The following is a 23,551-nucleotide window of genomic DNA, read 5'->3' as shown; positions in this document are numbered from 1 at the left end:
ATGTTTATGACTTTATTATCTTTTGCTTCCAAATTTTCATTTTTGTTGGGAATGCGAATGTGTCATGATTGTTTAGGTAAGTATGAGCCCACTGTCGGGCGCCAGTTTCTTATCATTTTGCTCGGCAGTAAATTTTCCTCCAGGAAAATATTACGAGGGGGGAAGATTAAATGGAAACAGTTTTTTGCCTCCTTTTCAAATAAAAGCAAAGCAAAACAATATTTAATTGTCATGAAAAACAAATAATAACGCATGAGCTTTGCAGATAAATGAACAAGAATTTATTTACTCTTTGTCACCGCTGGCCTCTTTCTATCTTCCTCTCGAGTCATCTGGTTTGGTCCCGTTTGTAATAATCAAATTATTGCGCACATTGGATAATGTATGATATACCCAGTGCGATTCATACAAATTAAGTATTGGATTAAATTGATTTTGAAATTCAATGTGTACACGGTCGCGCTGCGCGCTCCCGGGGCTTCGCGGGGTTGTGCATGTGGTCGCGCTACGCGGCTCCCGGGGGCCTTTGGCGGGGTGGTGTCACCGAAAACTAATATCGTCCCTGAGTTTTGGTCTCGAAGGAATGAAAAGGGAAACTGAAAACTAAAAGCGAGAGCAAAATATGGAAACGTAGGAAAAGTTTTGCTGGCCTCAAAGTGTGTTCCCCGTGTGTATTTCTTATGGGGGGACTAAAAAACGTCAATATCTCGGGAACGGTTTGGAATTTGGGGAGTTTCCGATTTTTCCCAGTATGTACAAAAAATAAGGAATCCAATGGTGAAAACGGCATCTTCCTAGCTCATCTGTGGGTTAAAATTATTTCCCCTGTCCACAAATGGTTTCAGTTGATCATCGGAAACTTTGGCCTCAGCTACGAGCAATCCAAAACTCAGATGGCCATGTGGGCCATCCTGGCTGCCCCTCTCCTCATGTCTGTGGATTTGAGAACCATCCGGCCGGAGTACAAGGCCATCCTGCAGAACCGCAAGATCATCGCTGTCGATCAGGACCCACTGGGAATTCAAGGACGAAGAATCTACAAGGTGAGCCTGAGGAAAACTGATTTCAATTATTAGGGATATAAAAAAAATTGCTCACTGCGACGACCGGTAGACAAATTGTCTAGCTAAGGATAGCTGTGAGGCTATAAACAAGGAGGAGAACTGACAGTAAACCCTAACCAGCTAGCTTGCAGTTTTCAAAGGGTTCTCTCTGCTTTTAAAGAATAAGCACAAGTCCTCACAATGCGATGGTTGACTGCAATTCAGGACGCGCCAATTAAACATGGCTAGAGACTATCACCCCGCTGTATGGCAGGGAAAATAGAAAGTAAAAAGGTATCCTTGCCAGCCTAGTTAGCTTAGTTGGTAGTGCGTCTGCCTTGTAAGCGCTGGGCCGCGGGTTCGATTCCCGCCCGGGGGGTTGACTGCGGTTCAGGACGAGCCAATTAAACATGGCTAGAGACTATCACCACGCTGTATGGCAGGAAAAATAGAAAGTAAAAAAGTATCCTTGCCAGCCTTGTTAGCTTAGTTGGTAGTGCGTCTGCCTTGTAAGCGCTGGGCCGCGGGTTCGATTCCCGCCCGGGGCGGATTTTATCCTGATGGGATAATGTTCGTTCTCGGAACGGCTGGCTTTCTCCTATCCTGTCTTCCTTCTCTCTTCGATTTCGGGACGATAAGACCATGGCAGTTGCAGACCATGGAAAACCTCTTAAAAAAAGTATCCTTTCTTTATTCTACCATCACCATACCGGCATCGGTAAAGAAAGCCAGTATTTCCGAGAACAAACATTACCTATACCTATCTGTTTATGTTTAGGATAAAGTTTGCCGGGGCGGAACTGGAGCTCTACCCTCCAAGCGAACTAAGCTGGAATGAAAAAACTACGATAGAGAAGAACCGATTTCTAGGAACTAATTTTTCTCCATTTATCTTGACGTTTTCAGCACAAAGGCATTGAGATCTGGGCCCGGCCTATTTCTCCTCTGTACGGCAACTATTTCTCCTACGCCATCGCCTTCCTCAACCGTAGAACTGACGGAACCCCCTCAGATGTGGCTGTCACCCTCCAGGAGATGGGTCTGCTCGCCCCAGGAGAGCTTGATTCACACTATAGTGCCAGTCAAGGTCCAGTCACGGTCCAGTAACGGTCCGATCAAATGATTGTTGAAGGCAAGTAAGTGCGAGTGTACACACTAGACGTTCTAGTCAAGGTACGGTAACGGTCAGCTCACAGTCAAAATTTGGAACATTCTCGCGACGAATCTTTGTAATAGAAATGGCAAGTGCGTACCTCAAAATGGTAGTGGAAAGCTTGCTGTTTGTCTCCTTCCGCTTCGAAGATCTCTCCTAGTTTCTGCAGAACCCCAGGATCTGTATGGACCACGCTCAGACATTGCAGATACCTAGGAGAAGAATAAGAAAACAGATGAATATAAGGCCAGCCACTCATTATCAGGTAGACCTCACAGGGACACCTGATCAGGTCCGGCTGTCAGGTCTACCTGATAGTGTGTGTGATGCTGATGAGATATCAGGTAGACCTGACAGGCGGACCTTTTCAGCCGTACCTGATAGTGACTGTAGGGCCTTTCCAGAGAACTACTTTCAGTCTCATTCTGGCAGTATGCCTATTTCCTATTTTATTCTACTTTGCATACCTACATAGTAAGATCCTTCTTCAAAAGTTAAAGAGCCAAAGGGCCGTGGAGTATGATCGATGGTCATAAACAGAACACATCAGGGTTTTATAGAGATTCTCTCTCTTGGGTTACAAATGTTACAATCTATTGATTGGTTGGCTCTCCTTCTCCATCCTGTTCGATCTTCTGCTATCCCCTTCATCTCCACATAACTCCTACATCCCATATCATCTCTTATCTGATCCATGTGCAATATCGGTAGACCTGACAGGCGGACCTTTTCAGCCGTACCTGATAGTGACTGTAGGGCCTTTCCAGAGAATTACTTTGAGTCTCATTCTGGCAGTATGCCTATTTCCTATTTTATTCTACTTTGCACACCTACATAGTAAGATCCTTCTTCAAAAGTTAAAGAGCCAAAGGGCCGTGGAGTATGATCGATGATCCTAAACGGAACACATCAGGGTTTTATAGAGATTCTCTCTCTTGGGTTACAAATGTTACAATCTATTGATTGGTTGGCTCTCGTTCTCCATCCTGTTCGATCTTCTGCTATCCCCTTCATCTCCACATAACTCCTACATCCCATATCATCTCTTATCTGATCCATGTGCAAGCCACACCGTCGATGGCAAGATCCAATGATTAGCTGCCACTTCACTTCGTCTGGCTGGATGAGGGCAGCCTTCTCGAAGAAAGGGAGAGCCTTTTCTGGCACCCTCATTTCTATGTAGTACGCTCCTAACCAATCCAGCACGAGTAGATTGGACGGGTAGTATCTGTAGGACTGAAAAGAAAGGTGTTTTCAGTAACTTTACAAATCAAGGCCCGGGGATAGCAGCTTAACTCCATACACAAAAAGCCCACTCAGAGGCTTAGATGTAAACAGCCCTTAGATGAACTTTACAAATGCCACCTTGGCTGTGATGGCTTTGATTGTGGTCCACTAACACCTCGAAAATTACAAATCAAGGCCCGGGGATAGCAGCTTAACTCCATACACAAAAAGCCCACTCAGAGGCTTGGATGTAAACAGCCCTTAGATGAACTTTACAAATGCCACCTTGGCTGTGATGGCTTTGATTGTGGTCCACTAACACCTCGAAAAGGAAGGTCCATGCTCTTTAAAAGGTGTTTTCGTCACTCAGTTGAAGGCCCACAACATAAAAGCCTTGAAGGCAGTATGCTCTTTAAAAGGTGTTGTCACTCAGTTGAAGGCCCACAACATAAAAGCCTTGAAGGCAGAACGTCCCGAAATAAATTTTCACTATTGTATTTCTAGGAACAGCAATAGCAAGTAATAGAAATGGCAAGTGCGTACCTCAAAATGGTAGTGGAAAGCTTGCTGTTTGTCTCCTTCCGCTTCGAAGATCTCTCCTTTAGCAAGTAATAGAAATGGCAAGTGCGTACCTCAAAATGGTAGTGGAAAGCTTGCTGTTTGTCTCCTTCCGCTTCGAAGATCTCTCCTCATTCTTGTAAAGCAATATCAAGGTCCAAGCTACTCTCTAAGTCCATTATCTATTACATGGAGATCAGTATGATAAATAGCTAAATATTCGAACCTAATGGTATCGGTCCGTTTTGCAGATCGCCCAGAAATGATTGAAAATATCGGTGAAAAATAAATACCTAGTTTGGTTAAAAGTGTGAAAATGGCCGTTCTTCACTGGTGTTGGTATATTCAATCCCCGCAGGAACACTTACCAAGTTTCCTAGTTACCTACTAGTAGCCCCCTGTCTATGTATAATTTGGAGCACCCTTCCCCCCCAGGCGAAACCTTAAGAGAGACCAAAAGTATAGGTAATACGTAACTACTGTCACTGATGATTTCGAAGAATTATGTCACCTCCTTTCTTTCTCCTTCATTCCCGTGTCCTCTTTCATCCTCCTGTATCTCTAATTGTCCCTCTTCCTTTGTGTCTACTCCTTCTTCACTGTCGCCCTCTTCTTTAAATCCACCACTTTCTTCTCCTTCCATGTCCCTTCTTTTCTCTCTTACTTTCTCCTCAGTCCGTCCCTTTCTTTCTCTTTCATTCCCGTGTCCTCTTTCATCCTCCTGTATCTCTAATTGTCCCTCTTCCTTTGTGTCTACTCCATCTTCACTGTCGCCCTCTTCTTTAAATCCACCACTTTCTTCTCCTTCCATGTCCCTTCTTTTCTCTCTTACTTTCTCCTCAGTCCGTCTGGATTTCTCCCTTTGGTTTTTTTCTGCTCCATTATCTTCTTTCTTAGTCCTTCCTCATCTCTCTCTCTCTCTCTCTCTCTTTCTTTCTTTCTTTCTCTGCTCTTTGCTTCCATCCTTTTCTCTATCTTTCAGCATTCCTTTCTTACTCTTCTTTCTTTCTTCTTCATTCCCGTGTCCTCTTTCATCCTCCTGTATCTCTAATTGTCCCTCTTCCTTTGTGTCTACTCCTTCTTCACTATCGCCCTCTTCTTTAAATCCACCACTTTCTTCTCCTTCCATGTCCCTTCTTTTCTCTCTTACTTTCTCCTCAGTCCGTCTGGATTTCTGCTTCTTCACTATCGCCCTCTTCTTTAAATCCACCACTTTCTTCTCCTTACATGTCCCTTCTTTTCTCTCTTACTTTCTCCTCAGTCCGTCTGGATTTCTCCCTTTGGTTTTTTTTTCTGCTCCATTATCTTCTTTCTTAGTCCTTCCTCATCTCTCTCTCTCTCTCTCTTTCTTTCTTTCTTTCTCTGCTCTTTGCTTCCATCCTTTTCTCTATCTTTCAGCATTCCTTTCTTACTCTTCCTCAATATCTGTCCATCTCCTCCCATTTCTCTCACAAACGTTTCGTACGCTCTTTGCTTCCATCCTTTTCTCTATCTTTCAGCATTCCTTTCTTACTCTTCCTCAATATCTGTCCATCTCTTTCTTTCTCTGCTCTTTGCTTCCATCCTTTTCTCTATCTTTCAGCATTCCTTTCTTACTCTTCCTCAATATCTGTCCATCTCCTCCCATTTCTCTCACAAACGTTTCGTACCTTTCCACTCTAATAATGTGTTGTGCATTTGTTCAATTAATTCAACCCATTGGGTAAATTCAACAGCTGTGAAAGAAATAGACTAGAAACTGAAATCATCACTATCATCTTTATCATCAACATCATCATCATCAGCAGCATCTTCCATTGTTTCAATGCAGTCATTGTCTTTATCGTCATCACGAATGTTAGCATCACTATTGTGATTTACTAGGATATTCCCACTCTAATAATGTGTTGTGCATTTGTTCAATTAATTCAACCCAATGGGTAAATTCAACAGCTGTGTCTGTAGTGAAAGAAATAGACTAGAACCTGAAATCATCACTAGCATCTTTATCATCAACATCACCATCATCATCAGCAGCATCTTCCATTGTTTCAATACAGTCATTGTCTTTATCGTCATCACGAATGTTAGCATCACTATTGTGATTTACTAGGATATTATCACTAGTATCACCATCATTGTGATTTACTAATATGCTTCTGGTCTTGCAACTGTCATTGTAGTCTTCCTCAGCAAAACAATTGATTATCCTATTTGTCTAGTCATTATCAGAGAGTATATTAGCAATAGTATTGTTATCACTATCAGCAGCCACTTCAGACTTATCTGGCACTGGAAGTGAAATTTAGAAAACTAAAAAGATCAGGAAACCTTCCGATTTACAGTGAGATACTCGCACTACATACATAAGTAAAACTTCCAACCTCACTTTTCTGTTAATGAAGTCTGGAGCATGGATTTGGGAGTGTTGTTTGATTTCCAAATTAGCAATAGTATTGTTATCACTATCAGCAGCCACTTCAGACTTGTCTGGCACTGGAAGTGAAATTTAGAAAACTAAAAAGGTCAGGAAACCTTCCGATTTACAGTGAGATACTCGTACATTGCTATATAGGCACTACATACATGAGTAAAACTTCCAACCTCACTTTTCTGTTAATGAAGTCTGGAGCATGGATTTGGGAGTGTTGTTTGATTTCCAAGTGACTTTCCTTCGTTGTCAATGTTTCCGTCAACATAATGAAGAACTGCGTCAAGAATTTCGTCTCGTTTGACCTCTCTTCTGTTTGTTTTACTCATCCAGCAAAATTCCTATTTCCATAAAGATTTGCATGACAATGGACAATCATACTATTCCGCGCCAATTTTCACGTTTCGAACTTGACCGTCGCGCGTTATCCATCATTAGAATATTTGATTGATCTCTATCCAGCAAGGTGTGACAATGAGAAGAAAGCGGAGATGACCTGAAGGTGAGGTTAGATGAGATGTAAGTGAGGTTAGAGATGGGTAAAGGTGAGGTTAGAGAGATGAGGCTAATATATCACGCGACCCGTCTCAATGGACAATCATACTATTCCACGCCAATTTTCACGTTTCGAACTTGACCGTCGCGCGTTATCCATCATTAGAATATTTGATTGATCTCTATCCAGCAAGGTGTGACAATGAGAAGAAAGCGGAGATGACCTGAAGGTGAGGTTAGACGAGATGGGTAAAGGTGAGGTTAGAGAGATGAGGCTAATATATCACGCGACCCGTCCCATGGGTTTGTTGACCCAGGAAATGTAGCTGTTAGTTTATGAACTTGACATTAGCATTCAAGCTGTCATCAAGTTGCCCTGGCTTTGACCTCCGGATGGGTAAAGGTGAGGTTAGATGAGATGTAAGTGAGGTTAGAGATGGGTAAAGGTGAGGTTAGAGAGATGAGGCTAATATATCACGCGACCCGTCCCATGGGTTTGTTGACCCAGATGGGTAAAGGTGAGGTTAGAGAGATGAGGCTAATATATCACGCGACCCGTCCCATGGGTTTGTTGACCCAGGAAATGTAGCTGTTAGTTTATGAACTTGACATTAGCATTCAAGCTGTCATCAAGTTGCCCTGGCTTTGACCTCCGTTACCTACTTATGCTTAGCTCTTTATTTGCCAACGCAAAGAATCATTCGTAAAAACAAATAAAGAATTATCATGTCTTGTAATTGAAAGTAAAAACAAACAAATCAACACGACTCCAATGTCCGAAAAAGTGAAGGTGTTCTCATTATGTCGCGGGTCACGCTAACAGTGCTAACACCCACACCGGGGCAAGAGCATCACGACTAAAACAACGTGGTGTCCTATTCACACCAACTAGAACTGCTCTATTCACAATTTCACACTCAAGATAGAAGGAACTGTTGAGAATGTCCGTTCTGTCATCACCATTTGGCTACAGCTGAATCTTAAACAACAACAACAATAACACTGAAGAATTGTCCGGCATCGGAACCCTTGCACAATCATGGATGTGAAGGAGTTTGACGGAACTCGAGAGCAACATACTTACACCATTAGACTCTTAGACACAATTAGACATAAATCAGGAGACGTCTGATCGTGTGACATTATGCAGAATCGCGTGTCCTATGTGTCCTGGTTACAAAGGTACGAAGACACCTGTGGTGGATTTCACCAACCTTTTTTTAGCCCCTAACAGCCTGTTAAACCTACACAAATAAAATTGAACTCAAGATATTCCAGAAAAAACTCATTAGGACTGGGACTCGTAACTTGCAGCCTCGAATTATCCCGAAAATGAGTCCAATCATGGAATAGCCGATCAATCCGGGTATCTGTTTGGTATAGGTTGACCTTCAATTAACCTCAACGCTGGTAAAAACAAACTATAAACCGACTTCTGGAAGTTCTGATATTGGTCAATTTCAGCAGGGACACTATATTTGATAGCATTTCCAAATAATTTTCATTACTGTTTAAATCCTTTTGGTTCTTCAAATTGTAAACTCTTGAAATATTTTCTTCTGTTCACAGGATGTGGTTAGCACACTATATTTGATAGCATTTCCACATAATTTTCATTACTGTTTAAATCCTTTTGGTTCTTCAAATTGTAAACTCTTGAAATATTTTCTTCTGTTCACAGGATGTGGTTAGCAGGTCTCTTGGTAGCAAGTTTGGTGGCTGTGAGCAAAGCATTAGACAATGGAGTAGCCCTGACGCCACCCATGGGCTGGCTAGCATGGGAAAGGTTCCGGTGTAATACAGACTGTAAAAATGACCCCGAGAACTGTATCAGGTAAGTGAAAATTGGAAAGTTTTACAGTGTAAAATCTCTGGTGCCCATAACCTCTAAACTTTTTAATAATGAAGAACACAGGATATACTTTGAAAAGACAAGGTATGTATTAGAAAAGAAGGGAACAATCTCTGATGGTATGAAAATAGAAGGTTTGGCCCTATACTAAGTCCACCCTTCGAAGTTCGGCCCTACAGGTGAGAGAAGGCACTTTGGTACATTCATCATCCCGTCAATCATAATCTAGAGATGCTATTATTCTATCATGATAATCATACGTCTACACTTTACCATGTATGTATTAGAAAAGAAGGGAACAATCTCTGATGGTATGAAAATAGAAGGTTTGGCCCTGTACTAAGTCCACCCTTCGAAGTTCGGCCCTACAGGTGAGAGGAGGCACTTTGGTACATTCATCATCCCGTCAATCATAATCTAGAGATGCTATTATTCTATCATGATAATCATACGTCTACACTTTACCATGGAAAGTTTTTCCCCCTTTTCTGAAGAAGTCTGATACTGAAACAACGGAGGTCTTGTCGTCCCAGAATTGAGAAGACAAGGAGGTCAGGATAGGAGAAAACCGGCCGTTCCGAGAACGAACCTTGTCTGTTCAACTGTTCAGGATAAATTTCGCCCCGGGCGGGAATCAGCGATCTAGCGCTTACAATGTAGGTGCACTACCGTCCAAGCTAACCAGTTTAGCTAAAGATTTCACCGTGATCCTTCAAGATTTATTGGGATGGAAGAGGTCAAGCTGTGATCCTCCCACCACTCGATGTATGCTCCCACGATAACCTGATGATTGCTATTAATTTCCTATTGAACTTCTTCGATTCCGTCTACAGTGAGGGTCTACACTCTACAGTGCACACCTTACAATTTAGCCCACTTGTAGAGTCTACATCTCTACAAGTCTACTTCACGGTCAATTCGGTAGGTCTAACTGTTGAAAAGTTCTGAGGAAAATCTAGTCTTTAGGACATCAGGTACACGAGTTGGCAATTTTCCCATTAAAACATTTAAAACAAGGGCGGCCTCTAATCAAAATACTTCTAATTATAATATGTTCCTCTAACTCTGCATAATCTAGACTCTAGAGTCTAGATTATGGTAGATAATCTAGCGTCAATTAAATTCTCCTCCTTGTCCCCTTTCTTATTCTAATTTTTCTTTAAAGAAGGTAGGTGTAAGTGTATGAGTTGTTGTTGTTGTTTTTAACGTTTCCGACAGCATCAGCTTCACAATTCCGTTTCTAAATCTAGGAACTTCGCCACCGTCACAGGATCAGTCCAGAGGGAGGTTGGATCCAGAGTTGTGGGTTTGGATGTGTATGAGTAAACATACTTAGATAGTAGATAATTATGTAAGTTTATAGTCTCTGTATAGCTGTAGTGTATACCTATACTCTATGTGTATAGGGACGTTCATTATAAATTCATAATTATTATAATTATTGTGGTTGCTAACCGTAATTATCAAGTGGTCTACACAACATTAAAGCCACCCTGTTGCTTCAAGACCAAGTCCATCAAATTCAAAATCTCTGAAGCATGCTACATTTTGCCTCAGTTTAATTGCGCCTTTTTACAGGCATACGCACCATACACATTAGCAATTTTATTATAGGCAGACTGATTTGAATTTTATTGTTACCAATTTAATGGTCAGGATTGGCAGGAAAGTGCCGAGCTAATTCAAAATCTCTGAAGCATGCTACATTTTGCCTCAGTTTAATTGCGCCTTTTTACGGGCATACGCACCATACATATTACACACATTAGCAATTTTATTATAGGCAGACTTATTTGAATTTTATTGTTACCAATTTAATGGTCAGGATTGGCAGGAAAGTGCCGAGCTTTGAATGGAAGTCAACTTTCTAATAGATGCCTATTTGCCTATTGTAAGGAGAGTGTCTTCAAATCTTCAATTAATATCAAATGGGCTCTTGAACTGAAGATAAGATAACACACGCTGAGAGATTGCTGAAGGTATTTTCTTACAAATTTAATTGTACTGCTCGCATAGGACTGAAAACTCCCTTTATTCCAGCAGTAGGCTACTACCTAAATACTATTATTGTGGTCAAATTCTCAAAATATATTGAGGATAAAATTCCACACCTCTGCTGGGATTGAAACCACGCCCTCCTGTTTGCCAGGCGAGCGTCTCGACCACTACGCCAACGAGGATAAAATAACACAGGGCTTGCCCTCTCTTGTTTCAGATTCACAGCAAAGGTCTCAAGTTCGGTATGTACGAGGACTATGGCAACTACACATGCGCGGGATATCCCGGTATTCTGGGATACCTAGAACGGGATGCCTACAGCTTCGCTGAATGGAATGTGGACTACATCAAAATCGACGGCTGTTACTCGCACCCCAGTGATATGGACAGAGGTAAGACTACAAGTTATCCTAATTATCAGATTTCGCTCACGGCCAGACTAGTTAGCTTGTTTGGTAGCGCGTCTGCCTTGTAAGGGCTAGGCCGCAGGTTCGATTCCCGCTCGGGGCAGATTTTATCCTGAACGGATAAGGTTCGTTCTCGAAACGGCTGGCTTTGTCCTATCCTGTCTTCCTTCTCTCTTTGATTTCGGGACGATCAGACCTTGGGCAGTTGCAGTTCCCTCTGCCAAACCTCTTGAAAAGAGAATAATCAAAATTACCTCCTTTTTCTTTCCCTGAGGGGAAGCAAAGTGTTAAGTGTCACCTCACGGCACAAAGTCTCACTCTTGAAGACCTTTGTGACCTCGAAGGTAACCTATATTCCACATTAGTATTCAATATACTCAGCTCTGATTGGCTGGCATGAGTCCTGTACACACGAGTTCCAAGTAAAACGTGATCTAGATTATAGTCATTGAATATATCAATAGTACCTATATACATACTACCTATGTATAACTATATAACTATACATAGAGCCATGGACATTGAGTCTAACTAGAATGGTGCATACTATGTAGTACATAAATCAACTGTTTAGCAATGAACATGGTCATAGTTTGGTTCCTATGTAATAAATGTTACATAAATGATGCTGCCCGGTACAAGTAGATATAGGTATGTGCTCTGGTCGATACAGTATGGTCGAAAATGTGTAAACGGTAGTGGGCCAAGTCTTATTAAAAGTTGTTCTTAGAATACTTATCTATGATTATGGAATTTGGGATCAGGCAAATGTGCTTTGCTTTCCTTGTGAGTTCCATTCCATTAAATAAGTTCATCTTGTTTTTTTTTTTATGATCACAAAAAGATTCACTTACGAGACAATCAACCCCTTTTCAATAATTTGAAGGGGAGTTAACGTTCCATGAATTTGAACCAATGTTGATGAAGTAAGGAAGCTAATCAATCAGAATAATCTCACACTCCATACGTAATAATTATATTAATTAAAAACGAGATACGAATAAAAACAAAATGGTTATCTAGTTATACATAATATACGATAGGCCTCTATTATTATAATTACTTGGGCTTGGCATGCAGCTAATCATATTTCTGGTTTTCCCGATCCCGCAACAATGTTTGAGGTTTGAGTCCCAAACCAGATTGAGTCGTCCATCCTCGCGATGTTACGAGTATGCAGAAAATAGCCAACCACCGTCACCACCTACCTCGGAAGCTAACCAGGGCCTACCACAAAGAGGTTTTGATCTGGTCCCATACACCCCGGGTAGCTCCTTAAGGAGGTCCAAAACCAGCAGTTTACGAATTGTTGTGAGGGGAGGCCCATTTTTGTAGTTATCCGCTGAATCTAGTTAGGACAAAGAGGCCCAAAACCAGTAGTTCGTTAAGTGTTGCTACGAGAGGCCCATTATTAGAGATAGCCCCGAAGCCTGGTTAGGTAAAGGAAGCCCAAAAGCAGCCGTTTGTGATGTGTTGCGAGGAAAGGCCAAAGGCCCATAGTTGGAGATAGCCCCAAAGCCCGGTTTGTCCGTGGACGGTCCTGGAATTCCTGGAAATGTCCACAATTACACACGACACGTAGTTCGTACTTTATGGTTCTTGAGGTCTCTTAGGTGTGGACCTACACCTTTGTCATAATTATCCGGACACCTTGTTGATTATCCCTAGAACGGGATGCCTACAGCTTCGCTGAATGGAATGTGGATTACATCAAAATCGACGGCTGTTACTCGCACCCCAGTGATATGGACAGAGGTAAGACTACAAGTTATCCTAATTATCAGATTTCGCTCACGGCCAGACTAGTTAGCTTGTTTGGTAGCGCGTCTGCCTTGTAACTCTTGGGGCTAGGCCGCAGGTTCGATTCCCGCTCGGGGCAGATTTTATCCTGAACGGATAAGGTTCGTTCTCGAAACGGCTGTTTTTGTCCTATCCTGTCTTTCTTCTCTCTTTGATTTCGGGACCATAAGACCTTGGGCAGTTGCAGTTCCCTCTGCCAAACCTCTTGAAAAAAGAATAATCAAAATTACAGGCTACAGGATACAGGTAAGTGTTTACTTTCTGTTACCCTAGTTAAGGTGAGAAACTGCAGGGTTTAATTTCTATTACGTTTCTATTGCCCTAGTTAGGATAGGAAACGTCAGGGGTAGCCTCCGTGGCCGTGGCCGAATGTTGTAGCCTCGCACGCCGGAGGTCCCGGGTTCGATTCCGGGCGGAATCGAAGTTCTTTCGGCTCTGTGCTTGGAGTTCGGGGTGCACTCAGCCTCGTCAGGACAACTGAGTAGCTACCTTAATCGAGTATCTATTAACTTCACCCAACCTGAATGTGGCCGTAAAAAGCCAGCAGAACGCAAGTGTCCATCCGAATTAGGACAGTAGAAACAGATGAAATTAACAGGCTATCGCCGATGGTGGAAATTCAGGCAGTACCATTGCACACTCTGGTGGAGTTTTTGTTACCCCGGAAGCTAATACATACAGAATACAGAACTTCGAACTTAACATTTTCTTCTTTTTTTCTCAGGATCTATACGAAGACGTAGACTACGGTATTCTCACCCCTCTGACCAAGATCAAGGTCAAAGTAAACCCCTCTGGTGTGGTCATCCTGAGAGCTGACGTCCAACCTTCGTACAAAGTGCCCTTCCGTCCCAACTATCTAGCTTCGACCACTGCCTACCACCCATTTCTGCAGTACAACACGTTGAAAAAGAAATAAAACCCATGTACCTCCTCCCAGAGCTTTCTGAGGGGACAAAAAACAGTGCCTTTCTTTTTATTTCTTCCTCCAAACCCTCAAAAAATCTAGCATTGCAGTCTATTTTCAACAGGATGATTAAAGAATAAGTGCCCCCCCCTCCCCCAAGCAGTAGAATAGGCTCTAACCTACTACTTGGGGGGTGGGGGAATGGTACAACTTCTAACACTATTCGACTTACAGTTGAAAAGTTACGGGTTTGATGGTAGGTACTGAAACTCAGAACTCACCAGAAAATAGATGAACGACAAATTCGTAGCGGCTGAGCTGGTCATTTCATCGCAAGACTTCAACACGTCCACTGCTTGGCTCACGTCATTCATTCGGAGGAATGTCACTGCCTTGTTAATCTCCAAATCTTGAGCTAGAGAAGAGTGTGCTGAATTTCGGATGCTTTGAACACACCTGAGCAGAATCCAAACATTTTCTTATAAGTTTCATAGAGGGAACTGTAACTGCTAAGGTCTTATCATCCCGAAAGCCAAGAGAAAAGAAAGACAGGATAGAAGAAAGCCAGCCGTTCCGAGAACGAACATTATCCGTTCAGGATAAAATCCGCCCCAGGAGGGAATCAAACGCGCGTCCTCGCGCTTACAAGGCAGACGCGTTACCCTCAAAGTTAACTAGGCCGGCAATATATTCCTCCTTTAGTGGATAGGCCAAAAGAACGAAGATTTCGAATATATTATTATGTGCCGACCTACGACTTACCTTATTCATGATTCAAATTAAGATTAACAGTGCTCCAGATTACAAGTGGAAAGAAGTGAAAGACTTACCAATTGTAGCCATTGCTGAAATTGTCTTCAATGCTAGGCGCAATCAGTTTGGCCGAAGTCAGAATACACTTCTCAGCCTCGTGTTTCATTTCCCGGTGTAGCTGACTAAGGGCATCGTTGCGAACCGCTTCTAGGAGTAGATTCTCATTGACATCCGACTGTGGAAGGAAAGGGTCCCGAAGGAAATCAAATCAATCAAATCGTGAATATTTGTTTTAAAGCAGAGCCTTATCACAACTTTTGTGGATATCACCGATTTACTAAGTGCTTCCTTTGCAATCAATTTCCAGCTTTCAATATTTTTAACACTGGTAATGCCGCAACTGGACGCTACTCAATTGAAGTAGCAACTCAATTGTCCTCACGAGGCTGATTGAGCCAAGCACAGAGCCGAAAAAACTTCGACCCCGCAGGGAATTGAACCCGGGACCTCCGACGTGCAAGCCTAATGTGATATCCACTCGGCCACGGGGGTTGGCTCCGAAGGATTTTTATTTTTTATTCAAATTTGTTAATTTCTTTATTATTGTCAAAAGACTTTTATCCTAGATGTCAGAAGACCCTAGATGTCAGAAGACTTTATCCTAGATGACATTAGACTCTTTTAATTATTCTGATATTCTGAATTTGATTGTGGCTTTTGAACTGAAGAACGCCCAACAATCAAGGAACACGGAGTTCATAGATGCTAATGCGGACCGCCCGGCCCAAGGCCGTATAAAAAATGTTATTGAGGGCTTGGGGGGGACAAGAGTCCAAAATGCTATGTACCGGGAGTCAATCCTATGTAATTTTAACGCCGAACCGAATGGTGCAAGTTTTACAACTATTGAAATTACAGTTGAAAAGTTACGGGCTCAATACTCCCCTGTGTGAAGGGATTTTACTAGTTTTTTCGTTTCCTCGTCACAATTTACATATAATAAGAAAGAATGCTTAGTGTACTGATGACTTTTATTTAGCAAAAAACTGATTTTACGGGGTGTTTTTTTTTTCCTATGAGGTGTACCGGGGGGGTGCTCCAAATTTTCGGAGTTCGACCCATAGTAAAAGAGCAAAAATGAAGCAAATAAGGCCCTGACACTGCCCAATAATGGTCATTTCAACTCACGCTATTACTGTGGTATCGCTCCGGAGGGTCCACGAGCAGAGGGACTTCCAAGAGTTTCAGGAACCCTTGTTTCATCTTATCCTTGTTCTCCAGGGCAAAGTAGCAGATGATCGCATGCAGTCCTGCCTTGAAGTCGGGTTTCTCCTGTAGGATGAACTCATACGTTGAACAGGCTTCGTCATATTGGTGCATCTTCACCAGGAGAACACCGATGTTGTGCAGGATCTTCATCCTGTGAAACCAATCGGGAAGAAGAAGAAGAAAAAATGAATTTATTTAATTTCATTCTGACCTTCTACGAAGAGTACCTTAACTACAGCATATCCATCAATTACAGCAAGTTTTACAACTATTGAAATTACAGTTGAAAAGTTACGGGCTCAATACTCCCCTGTGTGAAGGGATTTTACTAGTTTTTTCGTTGAGAATTCAAACATTTTCTTTTAAATAAGTTTCATAGAGGGAACTGTAACTGCTAAGGTCTTATCATCCCGAAAGGTAAGAAAAAAGGAAGACAGGATAGGAGAAAGCCAGCCGTTCCGAGAAAGAACCTTATCCGTTCAGGATAAAATCCGCCCCGGGCGGAAGTCAATCCCGCGAACTGGTGCTTACAAGGCAGACGCGTGGATATTCCTCCTTTAGTGGATGTGTCAAAGGAACAAAGATTTCGAATATGTTATGTGCCGACCTAGATCTTATTTATGATTCAAATTAATATTAACAGTGCTCCAGATTATAAGTGGAAAGAAGTGAAAGCCTTACCAATTGTAGCCATTGCTGAAATTGTCCTCAATGCTAGGCGCAATCAGTTTGGCCGAAGTCAGAATACATTTCTCCGCCTCATGTTTCATTTCCCGGTATAGCTGACTAAGGGCATCGTTGCGAACCGCTTCTAGGAGTAGATTCTCATTGACATCCGACTGTGGAAGGAAAGGGTTCCGAAGGAAATCAAATCAATCAAATCGTGAAAATTTGTTTTAAAGCAGAGCCTTATCACAACTTTTGTGGATATCACCGAATTACTAAGTGCTTCCTTTGCAATCAATTTCCATCTTTCAATAATTTTTACACTGGTAATGCCGCTACTGGACGCTACTCGATTGAAGTAGCGACTCAATTGTCCTCACGAGGCTGAGTGAGCCAAGCACAGAGCCGAAAAAACTTCGACCCCGCAGGGAATTGAACCCGGGACCTCCGGCGTGCAAGCCTAATGTGATACCCACTCGGCCACGGAGGTTGGCTCCGAAGGATTTTTATTCAAATTTGTTAATTTTTTTATTATTGTCAGAAGACTTTTATCCTAGATGTCAGAAGACTTTATCCTAGATGACATTAGAAGGAACACGAAGTTCATAGATGCTAATGTGGACCGCCCGGCCCAGGGCCGTATAAAAAATGTTATTGAGGGGTTGGGAGGGCAAGAGTCCAAAATGCTATGTACCGGGGGGTGCTCCAAATTTCCGAAATTCGACCCATAGTAAAAGAGCAAAAATGAAGCCAATAAGGCCCTGACACTGCCCAATAATGGTCATTTCAACTCACGCTATTACTGTGGTATCGCTCCGGAGGGTCCACCAGCAGAGGGACTTCCAGGAGTTTCAGGAACCCTTGTTTCATCTTATCCTTGTTCTCCAGGGCAAAGTAGCAGATGATCGCATGCAGTCCTGCCTTGAAGTCGGGTTTCTCCTGTAGGATGAACTCATACGTTGAACAGGCTTCGTCATATTGGTGCATCTTCACCAGGAGAAAGAGTTTCAGGAACCCCTGTTTCATCTTATCCTTGTTCTCCAGGGCAAAGTAGCAGATGATCGCATGGAGTCCTGCCTTGAAGTCGGGTTTCTCCTGTAGGATGAACTCATACGTTGAACAGGCTTCGTCATATTGGTGCATCTTCACCAGGAGAACACCGATGTTGTGCAGGATCTTCATCCTGTGAAACCAATCGGGAAGAAGAAGAAGAAGAAGAAGAAGAAGAAAAAATGAATTTATTTAATTTCATTCTGACCTTCTACGAAGAGTACCTTAACTACAGCATATCCATCAATTACATCATATAACATTACTAAACTTGCTGCTGAGAAATCATCGTCATACTACTAATCCCCGGAATGATTTTTGTTTGATAGAGATAGGGGTTTTAACGACCAGGAAAAGCTAGCAGCACTCGATTGCCCAGATGGTCACCCATCCAAGTACTAACCATGGACACGCTATGTTTCTTAACTTCAGGGGTCCAACATTTAACCAAGATTTTCCCTTTATTCATCACCTTCTGATGTTGAAAGTTTGAAACGGGTATTAACCCTAGAAGCGTAAGGCTGTGTCCACACACAGTCGACGCCGTCGATCGATGTCGCGGTCGACTGAAACCTTGACAACATAGATTCACCCCGTCACCTCGTCGGTCGTTCGACCATTGATCGACGGCCTCGACTATGTGTGGACACAGCTTGAGGAGGAAATCCACTCACCTGAGTGACTTGTGCGTGTTGGGAACTTGATCCAAAGCCATGCGATACATTTTGATTGCCTTCTGGTACTGACCGAGCTGAACATAGATATTCCCCATGTTCACTTTCAACCGGTGAGCATTGGTGAACATTTTGTTCTTGGTTATCACCTGGTAAGTGTTCAGAGCCTCGTAGTACATTTCATTGTTGGCATACTGGTTGGCCAGGTTGAATAACATCTGAAACACAACAACATTTAGTTACATGACAGCTAGTCGGTAGCAGAATTTTTAGGATGGTACCTATAATTTTTTAAGCGAAAATCAGCATCAACAAATAGTGCTCCTCTTCTATCACATATCAAGAAAAGAGGGACTTGATATGCTATACAAACCCTTTAACCAAAATTCACTTAAACATCCATCGGGTACCTATAATTTTTTAAGCGAAAATCAGCATCAACAAGTAGTGCTCCTCTTCTATCACATATCAAGAAAAGAGGGACTTGATATGCTATACAAACCCTTTAACCAAAATTCACTTAAACATCCATCCCGAAATGAAACATGATATTTCTTACCAAAGGCTTAGGCCAGCCACTCACTATCAGGTAGACCTGACAAATACGGCTGAATAGGTCCACCTGTCAGGTCTACCTGATAGTGATGTAGCTGGCCTTAGTTGAAGCGCCTAATAATGGAGGAAAAGATGCTAATTAAAGTACTTACGTGATACCTACTTTACATAGTATCCTACTGTAAATACCTATTAATGTTCTGTTACCAAATAAAGAAGTACCTATTTGGCTAAAAAAAGTCAAAATTCCTGAGGCAATACCGAAAAGGTGAGCTCAATATTGTGTGAGTCAGCATGGCCAAACTGTTCCTGCAGCTTCGTCAGGTCTACCTGATAGTGGTCAGGTCTACCTGATAGTGAGAAGCTGGCCTTAGTTGAAGCGCCTAATAATGGAGGAAAAAATGCTAATTAAAGTACGTGATACCTACTTTACATAGGTAGTATCCTACTATAAATACCTATTAATGTTCTGTTACCAAATAAAGAAAGTATTTGTCTAAAAAAAGTCAAAATTCCTGAGGCAATACCGAAAAGGTGAGCTCAATATTGTGTGAGTCAGCATGGCCAAACTGTTCCTGCAGCTTGATCAGCACTCTTTCCTTATTGGACGCAAGCTTGGCCTTCTCCAATGCTGCCTTGAAGTCCTGGTTGCGCGCGCAGATGCAGGATTCGTCGATAAGGCCGATTATTTCCTGCTCCATCCTTTCGAACTTCTCTTCTGGTCTGGAAAAAGAGACAGATAAATGGATTTTAAAATGATAAGGTGTGTCCAATCATAGTTGATCGATTTAAAACGATAAGATGTGTCCAAGCATAGTTGATCGATTTAAAACGATAAGATGTGTCCAAGTCCAAGCATAGTTGATCGATTTAAAACGATAAGGTGTGTCCAAGTCCAAGCATAGTTGATCGATTTAAAACGATAAGGTGTGTCCAAGCATAGTTGATCGATTTAAAACGATAAGGTGTGTCCAAGCATAGTTGATCGATTTAAAACGATAAGATGTGTCCAAGTCCAAGCATAGTTGATCGATTTAAAACGATAAGATGTGTCCAAGCATAGTTGATCGACGACGATGACGAGACGTATTTTCAGACTTTTCTTGTTTCTTGAAGACTTCTCTGAAGAGAACTCAATGTCATGTCAGATGACATTCTCACCAAATTATGTCCTGTCAGATGACATGGCAATCTTCTCATGACCTATCATACTTACTTAAGTACCTATCATAATAATATGAAAGGGATGCGAATTGTCACAAAGGAAAAGGAAATGGTTTGTCATACAGTTGTCATAATAAGTCCTTCACATGATGTATAGCTTATGGGGGAGGGATGCGAATTGTCACAAAGGAAAAGGAAATGGTTTGTCATACAGTTGTCATAATAAGTCCTTCACATGATGTATAGCTTATGGGGATAGATGCAACCAAGATACCTAGTTAGTAGGTATCATGTGAAAAACAATAAAATCATAGTAGCTACCGATTTATCCAGAATCTAGGTACTTAGCTACTTAGTTATTACTTCTTACATGGTATGCGATTTTTGTTGTGTTGTTGTTACTTGGTGCCTAGGTAGGTGTTATTACAAAATAAGTATTGTATGGTGCTTGTGACAAAACGAAAATTAGTTGGTTATACCAGCCTATATTGAGGTGTGTCTACTCACAGTCAACCGGACTGTCGATCGATGTCGACTGAACCGTCCACACTGCCTCGACAACATAGATTCATCTCGTCTCGTCTCGTTTAATTTCGTTTCATACTAGTTAGCTTGGAGGTTAGCCGGGTTAGCGCGTCTGCCTTGTAAGGAAAAGGTCTCGGGTTCGATTCCCGCCTGAGGAGAACATCATCCAAACCAGATGAGGTTCGTTCTCGGAACTGCCATCTTTCTTCTATCCTGTCCTGGCTGTCCTTCTTTCTTCGATTTCGGGACGATATAAGACCTCTGTCAAATCTCTCTTTGGAAAAAAATTATTTTTTTAGGTGCAAAGTACATTCCCTACACAAACATACTTTTCCTCCGCTTTAGGAGATCGCATTGACAGCTCTGGGCGACTCGCTGCCTGGTTGAGAGGATCGAAGATGTTCCTGGTCTTATTGGTGGATGTGTAGCCCGCACCGCGCACCCCCGTCATTGGGCGACTGATGGTCATCTCACTGCCAGACACGACTGACTGAAAATAACAGGGCACGGTAGAAAAGGTGAGAGAAAATTCAGAGGGTGGAGTTACAGGAGTTTATGCTTAGTACTTAGTATATACTATGTCCCAGTCCCCATAATATGTCAAAATCCCCATAATATACGTTAAAATATATAAGACCTTGGTTAGACTGCGGGGGTAGGGACTTTTCAGTCCTATCCCAGCAGGATAAACAAGCCTTGTTAAAGATTAACCTCCCTTAGCGTCGGTCAACCTATTGAATCTGAGGCTGTTTCCCAAAGCCAGGATCTTAAGAATATATACAATGCTGAATTCTACTTGGTTAATCGTTTGTATGAATTTTAAACTCGTGTTACCCGGAAACGCTGGCATTTTTTTTCCTCAAAAGAGGAAATAATAAAAGGGAAAAGAATATTGCACAATACTTACTCCTGTACCATGTGTCATTCTGATTCCACCAGTAGGAGGTTTGATCATGATCTGAAATTAGTTCAGTTCCAATAATAAATAAAGGATCCATTTTCAAATTTCTAGAAAGTTGGGTAGATATTTCCAAGGTCAAGGACTGCTCAAATCAGGTTAGGTTAAGCTTATACGAATCTACGCTCAAATCAGGGACCTATTCCCCTTCCTTTATAAGGGAATAAAAAGAGCTCCTCAATAATAAATTCTTGTCCTACCGAGGTCGAGTGAAAAAACCGCTATCAAGCTTGCCACAAATGTCTTTCTCCAGTTTAATACACTTCGATAAATTTAATGACTTCGCAAGGTCTCGAACCACCAATCTCCAGATCCCGAAGTCCACAGTGATAACCACTGAGGTGGACAGTTTTGCATTAGGAACTGGTGCCGATTCAAGTTCTGATTAGGTACTGTTCAAGTTCCAAATTGACACAATAGGCCATATTCTTTCTTTAGTCGTCATACGAAATTGATGACTAAAAAAAGTCACATAATAAAATATGGCTATACTTACCGAAGGTCTTCTAGCATAGGATGTATACAGGGCCTGCTGGAACATTTCATCGTTGTCCAAATCTTGAGTGTTAAACGCGGACGGGTACTCGTTGTACCCTGAATATAGGTCGTCCTCTTCAGGACCCCTGGGATATATTTGTGTCATGTCCGAAGGGAAATGTCACGCCAAGTAAAAGGAACACTAGGGGAAATAATCCTCGAAAGCAAACACAAGCAACCCTTACTTTAGGTGCAGGGTAGTGCTTCAGGCCAAGTTCCGGGCTCCGCACTCAATGCCTAATTGCCTGTAGGTAATTCTTTCAATGTTTTTCTAGTTTCTATTTAATAACAAATCTCTAATCAACTCTAATGTAAGATTATTAGATCACCCAAATTTAATTTTTTTAGGACAGAAAATTTGTAGGCACTTCAAAGAAGATGTCAAAAATCAAAACTTTCTAGCACACTCAAAGTTGAGCTTGGGCACACTTTTGATTCATAACTTTGAATCTTCGAAAAATTATCTAATAGAGTTGTTCATGCTAAGTAATCAGAACAATGGTAAAAATAAAAAAGTAGGGTAAAATTTAATTTTTTAGGACAGAAAATCTGTAGGCACTTCAAAGTAGATATCAAAATTCAATACTTTCTAGCACACTCAAAGTTGAGCTTGGGCACACTTTTCATTCATAACTTTGAATCTTCGAAAAATTATCTAATAGAGTTGTTCATGCTAAGTAATCAGAACAATGGTAAAAATAAAAAAAGTAGGGTAATGAAAATAAACTAGTAACAAGAAGTAAGAATTCACTGAAAGTAAAAAGAAAGCAAAAGAAACAACCGACTGATGAAGACATGAAAATGTTTTATTTTTTGTTTAGATATGGTTTCCATGGTAACATTGGGGATAGTTACCTAAACAGATGTACACGTTACTTGGGGGTGGGGGAGGTTTATAACGTAAATTACACATGGGTTCGGGTGATGGATAAGAAACACACTGTACTGTACTATCACGTCACGTGATCTCATGGGGAGTCAGAAAGCTGTAGTGTTCAAAGTTTTCACATAATAGTGTAGGTAATTTCGTTCATGATATAGAGTGCACACAGCCCTCACATCACGTGATCTTGCGTGACGATAGTAGTGTGTTTCTACCTTAAAAATGTTCTTTTGATGTAGAAATAGGCATACCTAGGCACTTACTTATCTAAAAATAAGTTTAAGAAAATTATGCAGTTTTGAAGGTCGGTTCTACTTTAAATACCTATTCTGAAGAATTTTCGAATTACCTAGGTAGAGTCCGTGTATGTAATAGTGTAGGTAATTTCGTTCATGATATAGAGTGCACACAGCCCTCACATCACGTGATCTTACGTGACGATAGTAGTGTGTTTCTACCTTAAATGTTCTTTTGATGTAGAAATAGGCATACCTAGGCACTTACTTATCTAAAATTAAGTTTAAGAAAATTATGCAGTTTTGAAGGTCGGTTCTACTTTAAATACCTATTCTGAAGAATTTTCGAATTACCTAGGTAGAGTCCCTTATTTGAATCGATAATTCCCAAGTATGATAGGTACCTATATGGACCATCCATGCCTATCGGT

The 23,551-nt window shown here is 41.6% G+C and overlaps 2 protein-coding genes across 2 annotated transcripts in view; one reads left to right on the top strand and one right to left on the bottom strand.

The window, feature by feature from the left end:
* Window positions 1-13,907, top strand: part of LOC103524481 (alpha-N-acetylgalactosaminidase) — a 47,694-nt gene extending 33,787 nt beyond the window's left edge. The window contains 3 exon segments of the mRNA XM_008489495.3: window positions 1,950-2,098; window positions 13,174-13,189; window positions 13,668-13,907. Coding sequence (XP_008487717.1) covers window positions 1,950-2,098; window positions 13,174-13,189; window positions 13,668-13,862 — 360 coding nt within the window. The 3' untranslated portion in view covers window positions 13,863-13,907.
* Window positions 13,908-14,092: 185 nt separating this feature from the next.
* On the bottom strand, window positions 14,093-22,502 carry LOC103524494 (intraflagellar transport protein 88 homolog). Its single transcript, XM_008489508.2, has 10 exons — window positions 21,961-22,502; window positions 21,414-21,464; window positions 20,836-20,996; window positions 19,345-19,540; window positions 18,263-18,480; window positions 17,334-17,721; window positions 16,554-16,711; window positions 15,792-16,023; window positions 14,681-14,838; window positions 14,093-14,306 (listed from the first exon to the last, which is right to left on the bottom strand). The coding sequence occupies exons 1-10, from the start codon at window positions 22,105-22,107 to the stop codon at window positions 14,093-14,095; spliced, it is 1,923 nt and encodes a 640-aa protein (XP_008487730.1). The 5' UTR covers window positions 22,108-22,502.
* Between the last annotated feature and the right edge of the window lie 1,049 nt (window positions 22,503-23,551).

This window comes from Diaphorina citri, unplaced genomic scaffold, assembly GCF_000475195.1.
Source record: "Diaphorina citri unplaced genomic scaffold, Diaci psyllid genome assembly version 1.1 scaffold101, whole genome shotgun sequence".
In the NCBI taxonomy this organism is placed as follows: domain Eukaryota; kingdom Metazoa; phylum Arthropoda; class Insecta; order Hemiptera; family Psyllidae; genus Diaphorina; species Diaphorina citri.
The sequence above is the reverse complement of the archived record's forward strand: the minus strand, read 5'-3'. Positions and strand labels throughout refer to the sequence as shown.